The sequence below is a fragment of the Ranitomeya imitator genome, chromosome 9 (assembly GCF_032444005.1).
Source record: "Ranitomeya imitator isolate aRanImi1 chromosome 9, aRanImi1.pri, whole genome shotgun sequence".
In the NCBI taxonomy this organism is placed as follows: Eukaryota; Metazoa; Chordata; class Amphibia; order Anura; family Dendrobatidae; genus Ranitomeya; species Ranitomeya imitator.
Window position 1 is genome coordinate 36,994,489 of NC_091290.1, and position 21,294 is coordinate 37,015,782.

At 47.5% G+C, this 21,294-nt stretch overlaps 2 protein-coding genes across 3 annotated transcripts in view; both read right to left on the minus strand.

Moving 5' to 3' along the window:
• Positions 1 to 12,871, minus strand: part of FKBP2 (FKBP prolyl isomerase 2) — a 51,791-nt gene extending 38,920 nt beyond the window's left edge. The window contains exon 1 of one of the 2 annotated variants that reach the window (XM_069740021.1): positions 12,758 to 12,871. The gene's annotated coding sequence lies outside the window, so the exon portion shown is untranslated. Of the gene's footprint in view, positions 1 to 9,056; positions 9,193 to 12,757 lie in introns of those variants that run through there. The other variant, XM_069740023.1, reaches the window with a different exon arrangement.
• On the minus strand, positions 9,057 to 12,751 carry LOC138649537 (uncharacterized). Its single transcript, XM_069740020.1, has 2 exons — positions 12,233 to 12,751; positions 9,057 to 12,022 (listed from the first exon to the last, which is right to left on the minus strand). Exons 1-2 carry the CDS (start codon positions 12,727 to 12,729, stop codon positions 9,532 to 9,534), a joined length of 2,988 nt encoding a protein of 995 aa, XP_069596121.1. The 5' UTR covers positions 12,730 to 12,751; the 3' UTR covers positions 9,057 to 9,531.
• Positions 12,872 to 21,294: the final 8,423 nt, after the last annotated feature.

Genomic DNA, 21,294 nt, shown 5'->3' on the forward strand with positions numbered 1-21,294 from the left:
CCCCACATATAATGACTGTTAGCAAGATGAAAAGACAAACGTAGGAATGAAATAGATTCAGCAAAGTGAGGCCCGATATTCTAGACAGAGCGAGGATAGCAAAGAGAACTATGCAGTCTACAAAAAACCCTAAAATGAAAACCACGCAAAGGGGCAAAAAGACCCACCGTGCCGAACTAACAGCACGGCGGTGCACCCCTTTGCTTCTCAGAGCTTCCAGCAAAAGATAATAGCAAGCTGGACAGAAAAAACAGAAAACAAACTAGAAGCACTTATCTAGCAGAGCAGCAGGCCCAAGGAAAGATGCAGTAGCTCAGATCCAACACTGGAACATTGACAAGGAGCAAGGAAGACAGACTCAGGTGGAGCTAAATAGCAAGGCAGCCAACGAGCTCACCAAAACACCTGAGGGAGGAAGCCCAGAGACTGCAATACCACTTGTGACCACAGAAGTGAACTCAGCCACAGAATTCACAACAGTACCCCCCCCTTGAGGAGGGGTCACCGAACCCTCACCAGAACCCCCAGGCCGACCAGGATGAGCCACATGAAAGGCACGAACAAGATCTGGGGCATGGACATCAGAGGCAAAAACCCAGGAATTATCTTCCTGAGCATAACCCTTCCATTTGACCAGATACTGGAGTTTCCGTCTAGAGACACGAGAATCCAAAATCTTCTCCACAATATACTCCAATTCCCCCTCCACCAAAACAGGGGCAGGAGGCTCCACAGATGGAACCATAGGTGCCACGTATCTCCTCAACAACGACCTATGGAATACATTATGTATGGAAAAGGAGTCTGGGAGGGTCAGACGAAAAGACACCGGATTGAGAATCTCAGAAATCCTATACGGACCAATAAAACGAGGTTTAAATTTAGGAGAGGAAACCTTCATAGGAATATGACGAGAAGATAACCAAACCAGATCCCCAACACGAAGTCGGGGTCCCACACGGCGTCTGCGATTAGCGAAAAGCTGAGCCTTCTCCTGGGACAAGGTCAAATTGTCCACCACCTGAGTCCAGATCTGCTGCAACCTGTCCACCACAGAATCCACACCAGGACAGTCCGAAGACTCAACCTGTCCTGAAGAGAAACGAGGATGGAACCCAGAATTGCAGAAAAATGGAGAGACCAAGGTAGCCGAGCTGGCCCGATTATTAAGGGCGAACTCAGCCAACGGCAAAAATGACACCCAATCATCCTGGTCAGCGGAAACAAAACATCTCAGATATGTTTCCAAGGTCTGATTGGTTCGTTCGGTCTGGCCATTAGTCTGAGGATGGAAGGCCGAGGAGAAAGATAGGTCAATGCCCATCCTACCACAAAAGGCTCGCCAGAACCTCGAGACAAACTGGGAACCTCTGTCAGAAACAATATTCTCAGGAATGCCATGTAAACGAACCACATGCTGGAAGAACAAAGGCACCAAATCAGAGGAGGAAGGCAATTTAACCAAGGGCACCAGATGGACCATTTTAGAAAAGCGATCACAGACCACCCAAATGACCGACATTTTTTGAGAAACGGGAAGGTCAGAAATGAAATCCATCGAAATATGTGTCCAAGGCCTCTTCGGGACCGGCAAGGGCAAAAGCAACCCACTGGCACGTGAACAGCAGGGCTTAGCCCTAGCACAAATTCCACAGGACTGCACAAAAGCACGCACATCCCGTGACAGAGATGGCCACCAGAAGGATCTAGCAACCAACTCCCTGGTACCAAAGATTCCTGGATGACCGGCCAGCACCGAACAATGAAGTTCAGAGATAACTTTACTAGTCCACCTATCAGGGACGAACAGTTTCTCGGCCGGACAACGATCAGGTTTATTAGCCTGAAATTTCTGCAACACTCTCCGCAAATCAGGGGAGATGGCAGACACAATGACTCCTTCCTTGAGGATACTCGCCGGCTCAGATAACCCCGGAGAGTCGGGCACAAAACTCCTAGACAGAGCATCCGCCTTCACATTTTTAGAGCCCGGAAGGTATGAAACCACAAAATCAAAACGAGCAAAAAATAACGACCAACGGGCCTGTCTAGGATTCAAGCGCTTGGCAGACTCAAGATAAGTAAGGTTCTTATGATCAGTCAAAACCACCACGCGATGCTTAGCACCCTCAAGCCAATGACGCCACTCCTCGAATGCCCACTTCATGGCCAGCAACTCTCGGTTGCCCACATCATAATTACGCTCAGCAGCAGAAAATTTCCTGGAAAAGAAAGCACATGGTTTGAACACTGAGCAACCAGAACCTCTCTGTGACAAAACCGCCCCTGCACCAATCTCAGAAGCATCAACCTCGACCTGGAACGGAAGAGAAACATCAGGTTGACACAACACAGGGGCACAGCAAAAACGACGCTTCAACTCCTGAAAAGCTTCCACGGCAGCAGAAGACCAATTAACCAAATCAGCACCCTTCTTGGTCAAATCGGTCAATGGTCTGGCAATGCTAGAAAAATTACAGATGAAGCGACGATAAAAATTAGCAAAGCCCAGGAATTTCTGCAGACTCTTTAGAGATGTCGGCTGAGTCCAATCCTGGATGGCCTGAACCTTAACCGGATCCATCTCGATAGTAGAAGGGGAAAAGATGAACCCCAAAAATGAAACTTTCTGCACACCGAAGAGACACTTTGATCCCTTCACGAACAAGGAATTAGCACGCAGTACCTGGAAAACCATTCTGACTTGCTTCACATGAGACTCCCAATCATCAGAGAAGATCAAAATGTCATCCAAGTAAACAATCAAGAATTTATCCAGATACTCACGGAAAATGTCATGCATAAAAGACTGAAAAACAGATGGAGCATTGGCAAGTCCAAACGGCATCACCAGATACTCAAAATGACCCTCGGGCGTATTAAATGCCGTTTTCCATTCATCTCCTTGCCTGATTCTCACCAGATTATACGCACCACGAAGATCTATCTTGGTGAACCAACTAGCCCCCTTAATCCGAGCAAACAAGTCAGAAATCAATGGCAAGGGATACTGAAACTTAACAGTGATCTTATTAAGAAGGCGGTAATCAATACACGGTCTTAGCGAACCATCCTTCTTGGCTACAAAAAAGAACCCTGCTCCCAATGGTGACGACGATGGGCGAATATGTCCCTTCTCCAGGGACTCCTTCACATAACTGCGCATAGCGGTGTGTTCAGGTACGGACAAATTAAATAAACGGCCCTTAGGGAATTTACTACCAGGAATCAAATCGATAGCACAATCACAATTCCTATGCGGAGGTAGGGCATCAGACTTGGACTCTTCAAATACATCCTGAAAGTCCGACAAGAACTCTGGGATGTCAGAAGGAATGGATGACGAAATAGACAAAAATGGAACATCACCATGTACTCCCTGACAACCCCAGCTGGTTACCGACATAGAGTTCCAATCCAATACTGGATTATGGGTTTGTAGCCATGGCAACCCCAACACGACCACATCATGCAAATTATGCAGTACCAGAAAGCGAATAACTTCCTGATGTGCAGGAGCCATGCACATGGTCAGCTGGGCCCAGTACTGAGGCTTATTCTTGGCCAAAGGTGTAGCATCAATTCCTCTCAACGGAATAGGACACCGCAAAGGCTCCAAGAAAAATCCACAACGTTTAGCATAATCCAAATCCATCAGATTCAGGGCAGCGCCTGAATCCACAAACGCCATGACAGAATACGATGACAAAGAGCACATTAAGGTAATGGACAAAAGGAATTTGGACTGTACAGTACCAATAACGGCAGAGCTATCGAACCGCCTAGTGCGTTTAGGACAATTAGAAATAGCATGAGTAGAATCACCACAATAGAAACACAGTCTGTTCAGACGTCTGTGTTCTTGCCGTTCTACTTTAGTCATAGTCCTGTCGCACTGCATAGGCTCAGGTTTACTCTCAGACAATACCGCCAGATGGTGCACAGATTTACGCTCGCGCAAGCGACGACCGATCTGAATGGCCAAGGACATGGACTCATTCAAACCAGCAGGCATAGGAAATCCCACCATTACATCCTTAAGAGCTTCAGAGAGACCCTTTCTGAACAAAGCCGCTAGTGCAGATTCATTCCACAGAGTACTGACCACTTTCTAAATTTCTGACAATATACTTCTATATCATCCTGACCCTGGCATAAAGCCAGCAGATTTTTCTCAGCCTGATCCACTGAATTAGGCTCATCGTAAAGCAATCCGAGCGCCAGGAAAAACGCATCAACATTACTCAATGCAGAATCTCCTGGTGCAAGAGAAAACGCCCAGTCCTGTGGGTCGCCGCGCAAAAAAGAAATAATAATCAAAACCTGTTGAATAGGATTACCAGAAGAATGAGGTTTCAAGGCCAAAAATAGCTTACAATTATTTCTGAAGCTCAGGAACTTAGTTCTGTCACCAAAAAACAAATCAGGAATCGGAATTCTTGGTTCTAGCATAGATTTCTGATCAATAGTATCTTGAATCTTTTGTACATTTACAACGAGATTATCCATTGAGGAGCACAGAGCCTGAATATCCATGTCCACAGCTGTGTCCTGAAGCACTCTAATGTCTAGGGGAAAAAAAAGACTGAAGACAGAGCTAAGAAAAAAAAATGATGTCAGGATTTCTTTTTTCCCTCTATTGGGAATCATTGGTGTGGCTCCTTGTACTGTTATGGCTGGCAATCAGGCAACACAGCGTGCAGTAATCAGCGCACATACAGAGATCTGGCAATAACCAAAAACAATAGGACGAGCTCTGAGACGTGGAATCTCTGTAGACTGCAGTACCTGATCTATCCTCACACAACTATAAGCAGCAGTGGATTGCGCCTATAACTACCTATGCAACTCGACACTGCCTGAGGAGCTGACTAGCCTGAAGATAGAAATACAAGCCTGACTTACCTCAGAGAAATACCCCAAAGGAATAGGCAGCCCCCCACATATAATGACTGTTAGCAAGATGAAAAGACAAACGTAGGAATGAAATAGATTCAGCAAAGTGAGGCCCGATATTCTAGACAGAGCGAGGATAGCAAAGAGAACTATGCAGTCTACAAAAAACCCTAAAATGAAAACCACGCAAAGGGGCAAAAAGACCCACCGTGCCGAACTAACAGCACGGCGGTGCACCCCTTTGCTTCTCAGAGCTTCCAGCAAAAGATAATAGCAAGCTGGACAGAAAAAACAGAAAACAAACTAGAAGCACTTATCTAGCAGAGCAGCAGGCCCAAGGAAAGATGCAGTAGCTCAGATCCAACACTGGAACATTGACAAGGAGCAAGGAAGACAGACTCAGGTGGAGCTAAATAGCAAGGCAGCCAACGAGCTCACCAAAACACCTGAGGGAGGAAGCCCAGAGACTGCAATACCACTTGTGACCACAGAAGTGAACTCAGCCACAGAATTCACAACAATACCCCATATGTTGGGGTAAACCCCTGTTTGGGCACACAGGAGAGCTCAGAAGGGAAGGAGCACTGTTTTACTTTTTCAACGCAGAATTGGCTGGAATTGAGATCGGATGCCATGTCGTGTTTGGAGAGCCCCTGATGTGCCGAAACAGTGGAAACCCCCCAATTATAACTGAAACCCTAATCTAAACACACCCCTAACCCTAATTCCAACGGTAACCCTAACCACACCTCTAACCCTGACACACCCCTAACCCTAATCCCAACCCTATTCCCAACTGTAAATGTAATCTAAACCCTAACCCTAACTTTAGCCCCAACCCTAACTGTAGCCCCAACCCTAACCCTAACCCTAGCCCTAACCCTATCCCTAACCCTATCCCTAACCCTAGCCCTAACCCTAGCCCTAACCCTAGCCCTAACCCTAACCCTAGCCCTAACCCTAGCCCTAACCCTAGCCCTAACCCTAGCCCTAATCCTAGCCCTAACCCTAGCCCTAATGGGAAAATGGAAATAAATACATTTTTTTTTATTTTTCCCTAACTAAGGGGGTGATGAAGGGGGGTTTGATTTACTTTTATAGCGAGTTTTTTAGCGGATTTTTATGATTGGCAGCCGTCACACACTGAAAGACCCTTTTTATTGCAAAAAATATTTTTTGCAATACCACATTTTGAGAGCTATAATTTTTCCATATTTTGGTCCACAGAGTCATGTGAGGTCTTGTTTTTTGCGGGACGAGTTGACGTTTTTATTGAAAACATTTTTGGGCACGTGACATTTTTTTATCGCTTTTTATTCCGATTTTTGTGAGGAAGAATGACCAAAAGCCAGCTATTCATGAATTTCTATTGGGGGAGGCGTTTATACCGTTCCGCGTTTGGTAAAATTGATAAATCAGTTTTATTCTTCGGGTCAGTACGATTACAGCGATACCTCATTTATATCATTTTTTTATGGTTTGGTGCTTTTATACGATAAAAACTATTTTACAGAAAAAATAATTATTTTTGCATCGCTTTATTCTCAGGACTATAACTTTTTTATTTTTTTGCTGATGATGCTGTATGGCGGCTCTTTTTTTGCGGGACAATATGACGCTTTCAGCGGTACCATGGTTATTTATATCTGTCTTTTTGATCGCGTGTTATTCCACTTTTTGTTCGGCGGTATGATAATAAAGCGTTGTTTTTTGCCTCGTTTTTTTTTTTTTTTCTTACGGTGTTTACTGAAGGGGTTAACTAGTGGGACAGTTTTATAGGTCGGGTCGTTACGGACGCGACGATACTAAATATGTGTACTTTTATTGGTTTTTTTTTTTTATTTAGATGAAGAAATGTATTTATGGGAATAATATATATTTTTTTTTTTCATTATTTTGGAATATTTTTTTTTATTTTTTTTTTACACATTTGGAAAATTTTTTTTTTACTTTTTTACTTTGTCCCAGGGGGGGACATCACAGATCAGTGATCTGACAGTTTGCACAGCACTCTGTCAGATCACTGATCTGACATGCAGCGCTGCAGCCTTCACAGTGCCTGCTCTAAGCAGGCTCTGTGAAGCCACCTCCCTCCCTGCAGGACCCGGATCCGCGGCCATCTTGGATCCGGGGCTCAAGCAGGGAGGGAGGTGAGGAGACCCTCGCAGCAACGCGATCACATCGCGTTGCTGCGGGGGGCTCAGGGAAGCCCGCAGGGAGCCCCCTCCCTGCGCGGTGCTTCCCTGCACCGCCGGCACATCGCGATCATCTTTGATCGCGGTGTGCCAGGGGTTAATGTGCCGGGGGCGGTCCGTGACCGCTCCTGGCACATAGTGCCGGATGTCAGCTGCGATAAGCAGCTGACACCCGGCCGCGATCGGCCGCGCTCCCCCCGTGAGCGCGGCCGATCGGCTATGACGTACTATCCCGTCCAGGGTCAGATAAGCCCAGGGCACCTCGACGGGATAGTACGTCTAAGGTCACAGAGGGGTTAATACTGATGATTTTGGCATACAACTCCTGATAACCCAAAAAACCTGTCTCAATAAATTAGCATATTTCACCCATCCAATCAAATAAAAGTGTTTTTTAATAACAAACAAAAAAACCATCAAATAATAATGTTCAGTTATGCACTCAATACTTGGTCGGGAATCCTTTGGCAGAAATGACTGCTTCAATGCGGCGTGGCATGGAGGCAATCAGCCTGTGACACTGCTGAGATGTTATGGAGGCCCAGGATGCTTCAATAGCGGCCTTAAGCTCATCCAGAGTGTTGGGTCTTGCGTCTCTCAACTTTCTCTTCACAATATCCCACAGATTCTCTATGGGGTTCAGGTCAGGAGAGTTGGCAGGCCAATTGAGCACAGTAATACCATGGCCAGTAAACCATTTACCAGTGGTTTTGGCACTGTGAGCAGGTGCCAGGTCGTGCTGAAAAATGAAATCTTCATCTCCATAAAGCATTTCAGCCGATGGAAGCATGAAGTGCTACAAAATCTCCTGATAGCTAGCTGCATTGACCCTGCCCTTGATGAAACACAGTGGACCAACACCAGCAGCTGACATGGCACCCCACACCATCACTGACTGTGGGTACTTGACACTGGACTTCAGGCATTTTGGCATTTCCTTCTCCCCAGTCTTCCTCCAGACTCTGGCACCTTGATTTCCGAATGACATGCAAAATTTGCTTTCATCAGAAAAAAGTACTTGGGACCACTTAGCAACAGTCCAGTGCTGCTTCTCTGTAGCCCAGGTCAGGCGCCTCTGCCGCTGTTTATGGTTCAAAAGTGGCTTTACCTGGGGAATGCGGCACCTGTAGCCCATTTCCTGCACACGCCTGTGCACGGTGGCTCTGGATGTTTCCACACCAGACTCAGTCCACTGCTTCCTCAGGTTCCCCAAGGTCTGGAATCGGTCCTTCTCCACAATCTTCCTCAGGGTCCGGTCTCCTCTTCTCGTTGTACAGCGTTTTCTGCCACATTGTTTCCTTCCAACAGACTTACCATTGAGGTGCCTTGATACAGCACTCTGGGAACAGCCTATTTGTTGAGAAATTTCTTTCTGGGTCTTACCCTCTTGCTTGAGGGTGTCAATGATGGCCTTCTTGACATCTGTCAGGTCGCTAGTCTTACCCATGATGGGGGTTTTGAGTAATGAACCAGGCAGGGAGTTTATAAAAGCCTCAGGTATCTTTTGCATGTGTTTAGAGTTAATTAGTTGATTCAGAAGATTAGGGTAATAGGTCGTTTAGAGAACCTTTTCTTGATATGCTAATTTATTGAGACAGGTTTTTTGGGTTATCAGGAGTTGTATGCCAAAATCATCAGTATTAAAACAATAAAAGACCTGACAAATTTCAGTTGGTGGATAATGAATCTATAATATATGAAAGTTTAATTGTAATCATTACATTATGGTAAATAATGAAATTGAACACTATATGCTAATTTTTTGAGAAGGACCTGTACTAGGCTGACAACATAAGGAAACTGTCAGCATGACTGTCCTCCATTATTGAGGGGCAGAAAATAACGACTGGAACGTTACAGGTTACTGGGGTCTTCTCTTACATGAGATAGATGATAGGGGGCACCACGCAGGGGATTCTCAGTGGAGATTATGGTCGGTAATGTTATATTGTTAATAACACTTACCTGGATTGCTGGCTCTGGTCACATAGTTTAACAGGTAGAAGTCATGTTTGCCACAAAAAAAGGCAACAGCACCATATTATTTTATCAAAAAGTATCCCCTCCCTAGCCCACTCAAAGATCTTAATAGCCCCGACGTGCCCGGTCCTAGGGGGGGGTAAGGACCCTGGATAGGAATGGTTCCTCTTAGCCCCATACAGGAGGATACAAAGTGATCAGCATGCAGTATACAGCACCTCATAGCACCTGGATGTAGCACCTTGTATAGACAAAGGAAAGCAGCACCAGTAAATCAGCTTAGTACAGTGAATCAAAGCGCACCCTAGAAGTGTCTTATTCCCCCCCAAAGGTGACAAATTAACAAGTAGTTCCCCCTCAAATACCCTCCCCTACCCCTTAAGGACAGACACGCACAACACGCACACGTAACAGTTTAGTGTCTCCTCCTATAATGAGGTATCATCCCCAACGTGGTGACTCAAGGGTCCTCCCGATCTGAAACCCCACTATGAGGAGTCCACTTGGTGTTGTCCGACATGAAATAAGCACTTCTAGGTTTTCTCGGTACTCGGGGAACCCACACGTCCTCCTTTCCCAAGGGCCAGGCAGAGCTCTGCTTTTGTTCCTCCTGCTCTCGCAGTACCCACACCTCTCCACCCGAAACTCTTGGCCCATTCCCGCCTGCCTTCCTTCCATCTCTCCTGGCCCATTCTCGTAACACCCAGACATCCTGTGGCTTCTGTCCGTCACCTCTTGCCTGTTCTCGACACCCCCAAGACTGTGCGGGTTTCCCCCTTTTACGACCAGACACGGCACGACAAGAACCAGCCCACCCTTGCCACCAGTTCACCCATTCCTGCAGTTCAGGAGTGTCTCCAAGTTTCCCTCCTTTTTTAGTGAGAGGTTCAGGGATATCCCCTAGGTGTGCGCCACCATCCCCATTTATTTTATCTGGGTGCTCCCCTACACGCAGAGTGCTACTCATGGAGTAGCCGCTCTCTGCAGACTGCTCCTCATCACTTTCCACATGCCGAGTCCCTTCAGCATCCCCTAGATAGAGCTGAAGGCACCAGCACCAGGCGCCCGCTCTTTCCCCAGTTCCACAACCTTCCAAACTGGAGGGAGCAGCCGACCCCGCCTGATGGGCCAGTGACAAGCAATTGATGGGGTTGGAATTTTTTTCTTCCATCTCATCGTCCCATTTTTTCTCACACCTACCTAATCCCCTAGGGGGGTCTCCACTACGATAGTTACCCTGCTCCATATTAAGGCCCTCTGTAGACCTGCTACAACCATTTCCCGGACTCCTAAACGCATCCCAATAGCTCCCGTTGGCCTGCGGACACTCTTCACTGACGCCCTTCATCACCCCTAGACTACTAGTGCCCCCAATCAATGGTTTTTCATTGCCATTAATTTCCTGCCCCTGGTCTTTCAGGTCCACATTGGATGTCCCTATGTCGGAGGTCTCAGTGCTACTACTGCTCAGTTCCCACCGAGAGTCTCTAATGCCCCCCTCTCCCCCAGTGTAAGGCAGTGCATCTTCTTCCTCTAAACTTTGCCCCCTATAAAGATCCTGGAAGCTACGGTCCTCCATGCACTGGTGACCACCCGTGCAGCCACCATTCCCCTGGCTGCGCTTCTTCTCTTTAGAGGATTTGCTCCTCTTCTTCCGTTTCTGCAGCACTAAAACATCATGACTACCCGAGTCTGGCACATCCATCCTCTCCTGCAGGGTACACACTTCATGCCCAGGTCCACTGGCATCCTTCCCATACACACAGATGGGGATGTCCCCCCATGCACAGTCACTAGTGCCCATGTCCTGACGGCACCTTTCCCCTGAGCAGTCACCAGTGCCCGTGCTCAGACGGCACCTTTCCCCTGCGCAGTCACCAGTGCCCATGCCCTGAAGGCACCTCTCCCCTGCGCAATCACCAGTGCCCGTACCCAGGAGGCACCTCTCCCCTGCGCAGTCACCAGTGCCCATGCCCAGAAGGCACCTCTCCCCTGCGCAATCACCAGTGCCCGTACCCAGAAGGCACCTCTCCCCTGCGCAGTCACCAGTGCCCATGCCCAGAAGGCACCTCTCCCCTGCGCAATCACCAGTGCCCGTACCCAGAAGGCACCTCTCCCCTGCGCAGTCACCAGTGCCCATGCCCAGAAGGCACCTCTCCCCTGCGCAGTCACCAGTGCCCATGCCCAGAAGGCACCTCTCCCCTGCGCAATCACCAGTGCCCATGCCCAGAAGGCACCTCTCCCCCGCGCAGTCACCAGTGCCCATGCCCAGAAGGCACCTCTCCCCTGCGCAATCACCAGTGCCCATGCCCAGAAGGCACCTCTCCCCTGCGCAATCACCAGTGCCCATGCCCAGAAGGCACCTCTCCCCTGCGCAGTCACCAGTGCCCATGCCCAGAAGGCACCTCTCCCCTGCGCAATCACCAGTGCCCATGTCCAGAAGGCAACTCTCCCCTGCACAGTAAGTAGCACCCAGGCTCTGAGAAGCCCTCTCCCCTGCACAGTCAGTAGCACCCAGGCTCTGAGGAGCCCTTTCCCCTGCACAGTCACCAGTGCCCATGCCCAGAAGGCACCTCTCCCCTGCGCAATCACCAGTGCCCATGTCCAGAAGGCAACTCTCCCCTGCACAGTAAGTAGCACCCAGGCCCTGAGGAGCCCTCTCCCCTGCACAGTAAGTAGCACCCAGGCCCTGAGGAGCCCTCTCCCCTGCACAGTCAGTAGCACCCAGGCTATGAGGAGCCCTCTCCCCTGCGCAGTCACCAGTGCCCATGCCCAGAAGGCACCTCTCCCCTGCACAGTCAGCAGCACCCAGGCTATGAGGAGCCCTCTCCCCTGCACAGTAAGTAGCACCCAGGCTATGAGGAGCCCTCTCCCCTGCGCAGTCACCAGTGCCCATGCCCAGAAGGCACCTCTCCCCTGCGCAGTCACCAGTGCCCATGCCCAGAAGGCACCTCTCCCCTGCGCAATCACCAGTGCCCATGTCCAGAAGGCAACTCTCCCCTGCACAGTAAGTAGCACCCAGGCCCTGAGGAGCCCTCTCCCCTGCACAGTAAGTAGCACCCAGGCCCTGAGGAGCCCTCTCCCCTGCACAGTCAGTAGCACCCAGGCTATGAGGAGCCCTCTCCCCTGCGCAGTCACCAGTGCCCATGCCCAGAAGGCACCTCTCCCCTGCACAGTCAGCAGCACCCAGGCTATGAGGAGCCCTCTGCCCTGCACAGTCACCAGTGCCCATGCCCTGTGGAGCCCTCTCCCCTGCACAGTCAGTGCCCTGTGGAGCCCTCTCCCCTGCACAGTCAGTAGCACCCATGCCCTGAGGATCCCTGTCCCCTGCACATCCCCGGTTTGCCGCCTCCTGGAGGAAGCTCGTGTTACTGCTGCCCTTCCCCCAGTACTTGTCCTCATCGGTGAGGCTCCGGGTCAGTGTGAGAGCCCTCTCCCCCCGCGGTACCCTGATCACCTCCATGGAGCCCCGCGCCTGCGCGTCCCGGCCCGCCTCTGCCCTTTCCTGAGTCTCCCGGATCGCCTCCTCCATTCTCCGGCCCATAATCAGATCCTGGGGGCCCCTGATTACGTCCCAAGTCACCCTGGCTCCTCCCCGGAGTCTTCTCCTCTCCCTCCCCCGGGCCTCGGCGCCCCGCTCTTCCCCCGGCCTCCGCATCCCACCTTCCCGGGACTCCTGCCCTCACCTCTCCCCTGCTCTGTCTGCACGCCGCAGCTTCACACCGACTCTACCCCTCTTCCGCATCCGTGTACGTCACCGCCAATCACATCGCAGGGAACATCACCGGCGACCGCTGATTGGCTAACCCCGGCTGTCATTGTCAAGTGATCAGGGGCCACGTCGGGACATAGCGGTACGGCCGGAGTTCACTACTCGGAAAAAGGGGGGGGGGACAGTCAGCGCCGACATTATCGTGGGAGCAAAACCGTGGGGAAAAATGATTGACACGGTGCTGGATAAGAGATAGGTGCTGTGACTAAAATAGCTGAGAGATTATGTGAGGAAACGTGAGGAAAGCCGAATAACTGGGGAAGAAAGTGAAATGGTACCCCCTAAAGTGCTGCAAAAGTGGTACGGTCCGGTGTCTAGACTGCGAAACCTCGCAACAATAGCAAACCGTACGAAAGCGGCGCCCTGCATAGAGATAGCGGCTATAAATACACTGTAGTGCACGGCGTGCTGCTCCGAGCGCAGCTGGGCCCCGGGGGAGGAGGCGGCGGCAGCAGCCGCTCACATGTGCGCCGGTACTATATACTGGGACATGGCGGCTCAGGGTCCCAGGAGCTGGGAGTCCACACGGCAGCCCCCCGCCGGTCATTGCTGCTCTCCCATCCCATGTGGTCGGAGATCACAAAGCCGCTGCCAGCAGGGGATCTTGAAGATATGCCGAAGTGCATTCCTCATAGGAAGGACAACAGTCCTCTGAGAACCACTAAAGGGGCTGTTCCTATTCCATTAAGTTTGTACCCTGGCTGCACTTTGTTAGAAAACAATCCGTGCTGTACTCACCTTCCCTGGGTCCTCCGGTGTGTCGCATTGGCTGCGGGGTTGACGTCAGTGAGCTCAGCGGCGCTGTCAGTGTAGACGGAGTAATCCCTTTAATAACCTTATTGATAGCAAGGCTATAAGTGCGGAGATTTTTGCATGTGGTCCTCATACTCGATGGTTAATAATTAGTGATGAGCGAAAGTGCTCGCATAAGGTGTTACATGAGCACGCTCTGGTGCTAACAAAACCGAATCAAAATGGAAAATCAAATTACAGGCTGATCCAACTTCAGTGAAAATGCCTCAAGACAACAAAATGATGCTCAGTAGTGTGTGTGGCCTCCATGTGCCTGTATGATCTCCCTACAATGCCTGGGCATTCTCCTGATGAAGCGGCGGATGGTCTCCTGAGGGTTCTCCTCTCAGACCTGGACTAAAGCATCTGCCAACTCCTGGACAGTTTGTAGTGCAACGTGACGTTGGTGGATGGGGCGAGACATGATGTCCCAGATGTGTTCAATTGGATTCAGGTCTGGGGAACGGGCGGGCCAGTCCATTGCATTCCCTCTAGGTGTGAGAGCAATGACAAAATGCAAAAGTGACCAAAACAACAGACAAAAAGGATGAGGACAGAAAAAAGGTCTGTGGTTCCCCCCCCCCTACAGAACCATTCCTTTAGGCCGGGATCACACATGCGAGAAACACGTCCGTGTGTCGCATGTGAAATCCAAGCTCTGGCGCCGGCACTCCAGAGCGGAGCGTGCGGCCGCATAGGAACACATGGAGCCGCACGCTCCGCTCCTATGTGCCGGCGCCAGAGCTTGGTTTTCACATGCGAGACTCGGATGTGTTTCTCGCATGTGTGATCCCGGCCTTATAGGGGTTGTCTTGCTAATTGCCTATCATTTCTACCTGTTGTCTGTTCCATTTGCACAACAGCAGGAGAAATTTCACAGAAGAGGGATGGACTCAGAGGTACATTATGTTGTTTGTGTTCCCATTATTTTTATTAGCAGTGTATACACACAGTCCTCAGCATGGACTATATATGTGTGTGTGTGTATATATATATATATATATACACACGTATGTACACATTTCTGAAATAATGAATGACACAAACCCTGTAAGAAATGTGCAGCAGAGAAGTGATCGCCTCTATAGTATTGCCTTGTTTACGTGGTGCAGCACACACTCGGCTGAGGCTGCTTTGTTTTGTCGGCGTTCAGCGGTCTCATTGCAGACGGATCAATAGGAGGTGGATTGAGGATACTAGGAGTCAGATGAGGACACAGAGCTGAATGACTTGAGAAACCCGGCAGCTCTAGATCTCCTAGCAGGAAAATAGTGTTGAAGAGCAAGGTATGCAGGCAGTTTACAGAATATATATAGAAATTATACATTTTTTCCAAATGATAGCTGGGGAACCCCATTACAGACTTAGCACTGAGGTCCAGACCTCAAGATAGCGAGAAGGTAGAGTTCAGATTTAGTAACTTGAATATGTCAGTTAGAGCTCATTCCCACTTGCGATCAAATCGGACGAATGCAATCTGATAAAAAAATCGGATTGAATTCGAACCAATGTTATTCTATGATTGTGTGTTCATCTGCATTTTTTTTTTCCAGCTTGGATCGGATCACGATCGGACGGGGAATAAATCGCAGCATGCTGCGATTGTAATCAGAAATCGGATCGCATCCCGCAATAAAAGTCAATGGCACCATGCAACTGCTGTCCAATTTGTACGCACCGGTGTCCTTTGAAAAGCCAGCAATTCAATGACAGAATAGATATATACACATAGAATAGGTGTGTGTATATGTATGTATAGATGTCAAGGACATACATATATATGTGTCACAGATCCCTTCTCCGTGGTGTCACTTATTCGTCACGTGCCTGCTCACACGTGACTTGGGGTTGTGCCTGCAAGGGTTAATCTATCTCCCCACTCTCAGTCCAGCATTCAACCTCTGTCCTATGCTGTAATGGGAGCATAAATCACACACCGACCCAGGCCACACACCCGCTCATACGCGCTGCCACCACTCATCGAATACACGGGCGATGAGTCCCAGAAATAACTAATAAAAATATGTCTATCACTCATAAGGCTCACACACCTCTAGGCTATGGATTCTTTAGAACATTCAAGGTTCAACTTGTTAAAGTTTTATACTTTAATAAGGATCCAAGAAGTATCGTTTCTCCTTGCGGAGAGTGACATGATAAGCATGTCGAGGAGACTTAAAGCCGCAATGCTCCTCTGGGAAATATGCAAATTGTCTCTTCAGAGAGGAAGAAGACTAGAACTCTAGTGCCACCTATTGGAAGTAGCAATCCTAACAGTCAATGTCGACCCTTTAACGAGCCTTGTCACATGACTTAGGATAATAGCCAAACCAGAATCTCGATTTGCAGACACTGTGTTTCAGGGTACTGCCCCTCGTCAGTGCAAAGTGGAGATCTGGTTTGGCTGATTGAGAGGCGTCTGACCGGGATCCAAGAAGTATCGTTTCTCCTTGCGGAGAGTGACATGATAAGCATGTCGAGGTGAGGAGACTTAAAGCCGCAATGCTCCTCTGGGAAATATGCAAATTGTCTCTTCAGAGAGGAAGAGGACTAGAACTCTAGTGCCACCTTGTCACTCTCCGCAAGGAGAAACGATACTTCTTGGATCCCGGTCAGACGCCTCTCAATCAGCCAAACCAGATCTCCACTTTGCACTGACGAGGGGCAGTACGCCGAAACACAGTGTCTGCAAATTGAGATTCTGGTTTGGCTATTATCCTAAGTCATGTGACAAGACTCATTAAAGAGTCGACATTGACTGTTAGGATTGCTACTTCCAATAGGTGGCACTAGAGTTCTAGTCCTCTTCCTCTCTGAAGAGACAATTTGCATACTTTATTAAGAAAAGGTTTAATGCTTACAATAACGTAATAAAAAGGTATAAAAATATGATAATAAAAAGACATACAACTTATGCAAAACAGTATCAAAATAAACAGGAGAAACTTACAGAAATTATCTAACTGGTAGTTGCTTCTGCTCCCTGAGGGTAGGAAGAATGTAGATTGGATCACACCAGCTTCTCAGGTTGCCCCCATCATGTGAACACAATTCTCTGTCTGCAGCCTAAATTTATAACTTTGGTCTGAGGTCAGGTTTCTATACCGGCCCCCCAGGTTAATATCATAATTGTGGTCTGCTTGATTGGGCACGGCCGCTCTACTAATGAATATATATTATTTTCCTCTTGAGACACTTGTGAGATGGTTCGCAGGAATAGCTAACCCTCAGGCCGGAATTAGCATCTCCCCTCCAAGCACTAGGGGGTGTCAAGTGTTCCTTTCTTCTTAGCCTTAGCTAGACCTCCTGGTGAGATATGGAGACACAATTTCTACTAGTCCCAAGGAAGTACCTATTAACAACTAGGTGCGACTTGCCTTCAGGACAGATGTTACAGTATCACTAGTCACACATATAACCCTAGACATATGTCACTACACACATATAGATATATATACACATATTTCACCACAATATGTCTTTATATTTCATAGAGAGATAGAAGAATAGCCGTTAATTCATTTGTCGGCTTCTGTAAAATCACTGCAGGAGCAGAAAGGATAGAAGACATGGTTTACATACAGTAAATAGATGCAGGATAAGTAGATATATAGATGTCAGTGACCAATCCAATTAGTACAGTGTGTGTGTGCAAATTATGGGACATGTACAGTATGTAATTAATAAATGATTCTTTTTGGAGAACAAAATGGCGTGGGCTCCTGCGCAATTTTTGGAACCAGCAGAGGGAAAGCCAGCGCCTGGGGGCTGATATTAATAGCCTAGGAAGTGACCATGGTTATTACCCCCCCAGCTAAAAACATCAGCTCCCAGCTGGCCCAGGAAAGGCGCATATCTAAGATGCGCCAATTTCGGCACTTGGCCTCGCTCATCCCACTTGCTCTGTAGCGGTGGCAAGTGGGGTAATAGTTGTGGGGTTGATGTCACCTTTGTTTTGTAAGGTGACATCAAACCCACAGCTTAGTAATGGAGAGGTATCAATAAGACGCTTATCTATCACTAATCCTATATTTGTTACATGTTAAATAAACACAGCCAGAATAAAGTATTTTAATGAAATAAACCACAACACAGTTTTCCCTTACTAGGCTATTAACATCAGCCCCCATGCGCTGGCTTTCCCTCTGCTGGTTCTGAAAATTGCACAGGAGCCCATGCCATTTTTTCCCCCCAAAAAATCTTTTACTAATTACATACATGTCCAATAATTTGCACACACACTGTACTAATTGAATTGGTCACTGACATCTATATATCTACCTATTCTGCATCTATTTACTGTATGTAATCCATCTCTTCTATCCTGTCGGCTCCTGCAGTGATTTTACAGAAGCCGACAAATGAATTATCGTGAATTCTTCTATCTATGAAATATAAAGACATATATGTGTGTGTGTGTATCCCTGACATATCTATTTATATAATTGCCTTGTAATTTTTCATTTCCTGTTCTATCCAGATGTCACCGTATCCCAGAATTCCAAGAGGAGGAAGTTCACCGACCGCCATATTAGGACACCCAGAACACTGCAATCAAACATGATCGCAGCGTTCCGGCGGCATAGAGAAGCATCGCACAGGGAGGGGGCTCCCTGCCTGCTTCCCTGAGACCCTCGGAACAATGCGATCACAGCGTCTCATCTCTGCAGGCCCCGGATCCATAATGGCCGCGGGGCTCCTTCCGGGTCCTGCAGGGAAGCACGCCTCCTGCACTGAATGTCAGATCGCTGATCTGACACAGTGCTTTTCAAAGTGTCAGATCAGCGATCTGACACTATAGCATGATGTCCCACCCTGGGACAAAGTAAAAAAAGTAAAAAAAAATTTTTTACATGTGTAAAAAAATACATTCCTAAATAAAGAAAAAAAATATTGTTCCAATAAATACATTTCTTTATCTAAACAAAAAAAAAACAATAAAAGTACACATATTTAGTATCGCCGCGTCCGTAACGGCCCTACCTATAAAACTGTCCCATTAGTTAACCCCTTCAGTGAACACCATAAAAAAAGAGGCAAAAAACAACGGTTTATTATCATATCGCCGAACAAAAAGTGGAATAACACGCGATAAAAAAGACTGATATAAATAAACATGGTACCGCTGAAAACGTCATCTTGTCCCGCAAAAAAACGAGCTGCCATACAGCATCATTAGCGAAAAAATAAAAAAGTTATAGTCCTCAGAATAAAGCGATGCAAAAATAATTTTTTCTATAAAATAGTTTTTATTGTATAAAAGCACCAAAACACAAAAAATTGATATAAATGAGGTATCGCTGTAATCGTACTGACCCGAAGAATAAAATTGCTTTATCAATTTTACCAAACGCGGAACGGTATAAACGCCTCCCCCAAAAGAAATTCATGAATTGCTGGTTTTTGGTCATTCTGCCTCACAAAATTCAGAATAAACAGCGATCAAAAAATGTCATGTGCCCGAAAATGTTACCAATAAAAATGACAACTCGTCCCGCAAAAATCAAGACCTCACATGACTCTGTGGACCCAAATATAGAAAAATTATAGCTCTCAAAATGTGGAGACGCAAAAACTATTTTTTGCAATAAAAAGCGTCTTTCAGTGTGTGACGGCTGCCAATAATAAAAATCCGCTTAAAAAAAAAACCTACAAATAGTAAATCAAACCCCCTTTCATCACCCTCTTAGTTAGGGAAAAATAATAAAATAAAAAATTGTATTTATTTCCATTTTCCCATTAGGGTTAGGGTTGGGGCTAAAGTTAGGGTTAGGGCTACAGTTAGGGTTTGGGCTAAAGTTAGGGTTGGGGCTAAAGTTAGGGTTAGGGTTTGGATTACATTTATGGTTGGGATTGATTAGGGTTAGGGGTGTGGTTAGGGTTGGGATTAGGGTTAGGGGTGTGTTTGGATTAGGGTTTCAGTTACAATTGGGGGGTTTCCACTGTTTAGGCACATCAGGGGCTCTCCAAACACGACATGGTGTCCGATCTCAATTCCAGCCAATTCTGCGTTGAAAAAGTAAAACAGTGCTCCTTCCCTTCCGAGCTCTCCTGGCGCCCAGAGGTTTACCCCAACATATGGGGTATCAGCGTACTCAGGACAAATTGCACAACAGCTTTTGGGGTCCAATTTCTCTTGGTACCCTTGGGAAAATAAAAAATTGGGGGCTAAAAAATCATTTTTGTGGGAAAAAAATATTTGTTTATTTTCACGGCTCTGCGTTATAAACTGTAGTGAAACACTTGAGGGTTCAAAGTTCTCGCAACACATCTAGATAAGTTCCTTTGAGGGTCTAGTTTCCAATATGGGGTCACTTGTGGGGGGTTTCTACTGTTTAGGTACATCAGGAGCTCTGCAAATGCGTGACGCCTGCAGACCAATCCATCTAAGTCTGCATTCCAGACGGCGCTCCTTCCCTTCCGAGCTCTGCCATGCACCCAAACAGTGGTTCCCCCTCCCCACGTATGGGGTATCAGCCTACTCAGGACAAATTGGACGACAACTTTTGGGGTCGAATTTCTCCTGTTACCCTTGGGAAAATACAAAATTGGGGGCTAAAATTTTTTTTATTTTCACTACATTTGGATGTAAATCGGGTGCTAGGTGTGAAAAATCGGATTGTACTCCCATAAAAAACGCATGACACTTGCATTACACTTGTCTGACTCTCCTGCATCCAAATCGGACCAATTTTAGAGTGTCTCCAGCCTCACACAGTATTGGCATCTTGACCTCTTCTCCTGGTTAGATTGCACTGTAGGCAGAACACTCTACACTATCTTGCCACAGTAAATATTAAGGCGACGGTCATAGATTCTCTCTTGCTAGAGAACGGGATCGATTATGGTACCGACACTCTGATCAAACTCTGGTCCAAGTTTGATCAAGGTCAGCTCACTAAGATCTGATTCCCTCATTCCCTCAGAATCGTTGTACAGGTGAGAAGATGGAGAACAAAATTTCTCCATCCTCTCCATTCTGTCACGCGAGTGCAGTCTGAGGATTTCCACGCACCCATAGATTTTAATGCAAAACAGTTTGATCACGGACCGCTAATGTACAGACTGCTTGCGGGTCTCCCGACACAAGTGTCACAGCTTCATATATTTCTATGAGGCTGCGCCGCCTCGGGTAGGAGAGACGCAGCCAATCTGTGCATTGCAGTCTGATTTGCACGGATGTATGAGTGCGCCCTAAAGCAGGCTATTCTATTAGAACAGAGTACCATCACCTTTTTTTTTGGAAGCGCCATATTGTCAAATCAAACCAATCCCAAGGGTCATGATAAAGCTTAGAGGGTATGTGCACTAAAAACAAATTATCGCCTATCCCAGTCTGTGCATTAGTGGTCCCTGATCGGGCCGATTTGTACGGACGGCTGCATGAGCCCTCAGTCAGAGCTTTGCCATCTTACCATAAGCGGAGTGTTGTCTGCGGATTTCAATTTGAGGCACAATGTGTGACGGCTGCAAGGCCCTGACATAATATGAGCCATTCTGGATATTTTCATTTCTCTTCTGTTCTTCTGGTAGAGGAACGGTGCTGGAGCTTCCTTGCAACCACTCATTCAACATGCACATTATCCTGGCTGATTGCTTTCCAAACAAGCTGTTCGGCGGACAGCTATGTAGGAATACATACATTTAGACCTGTCTGTT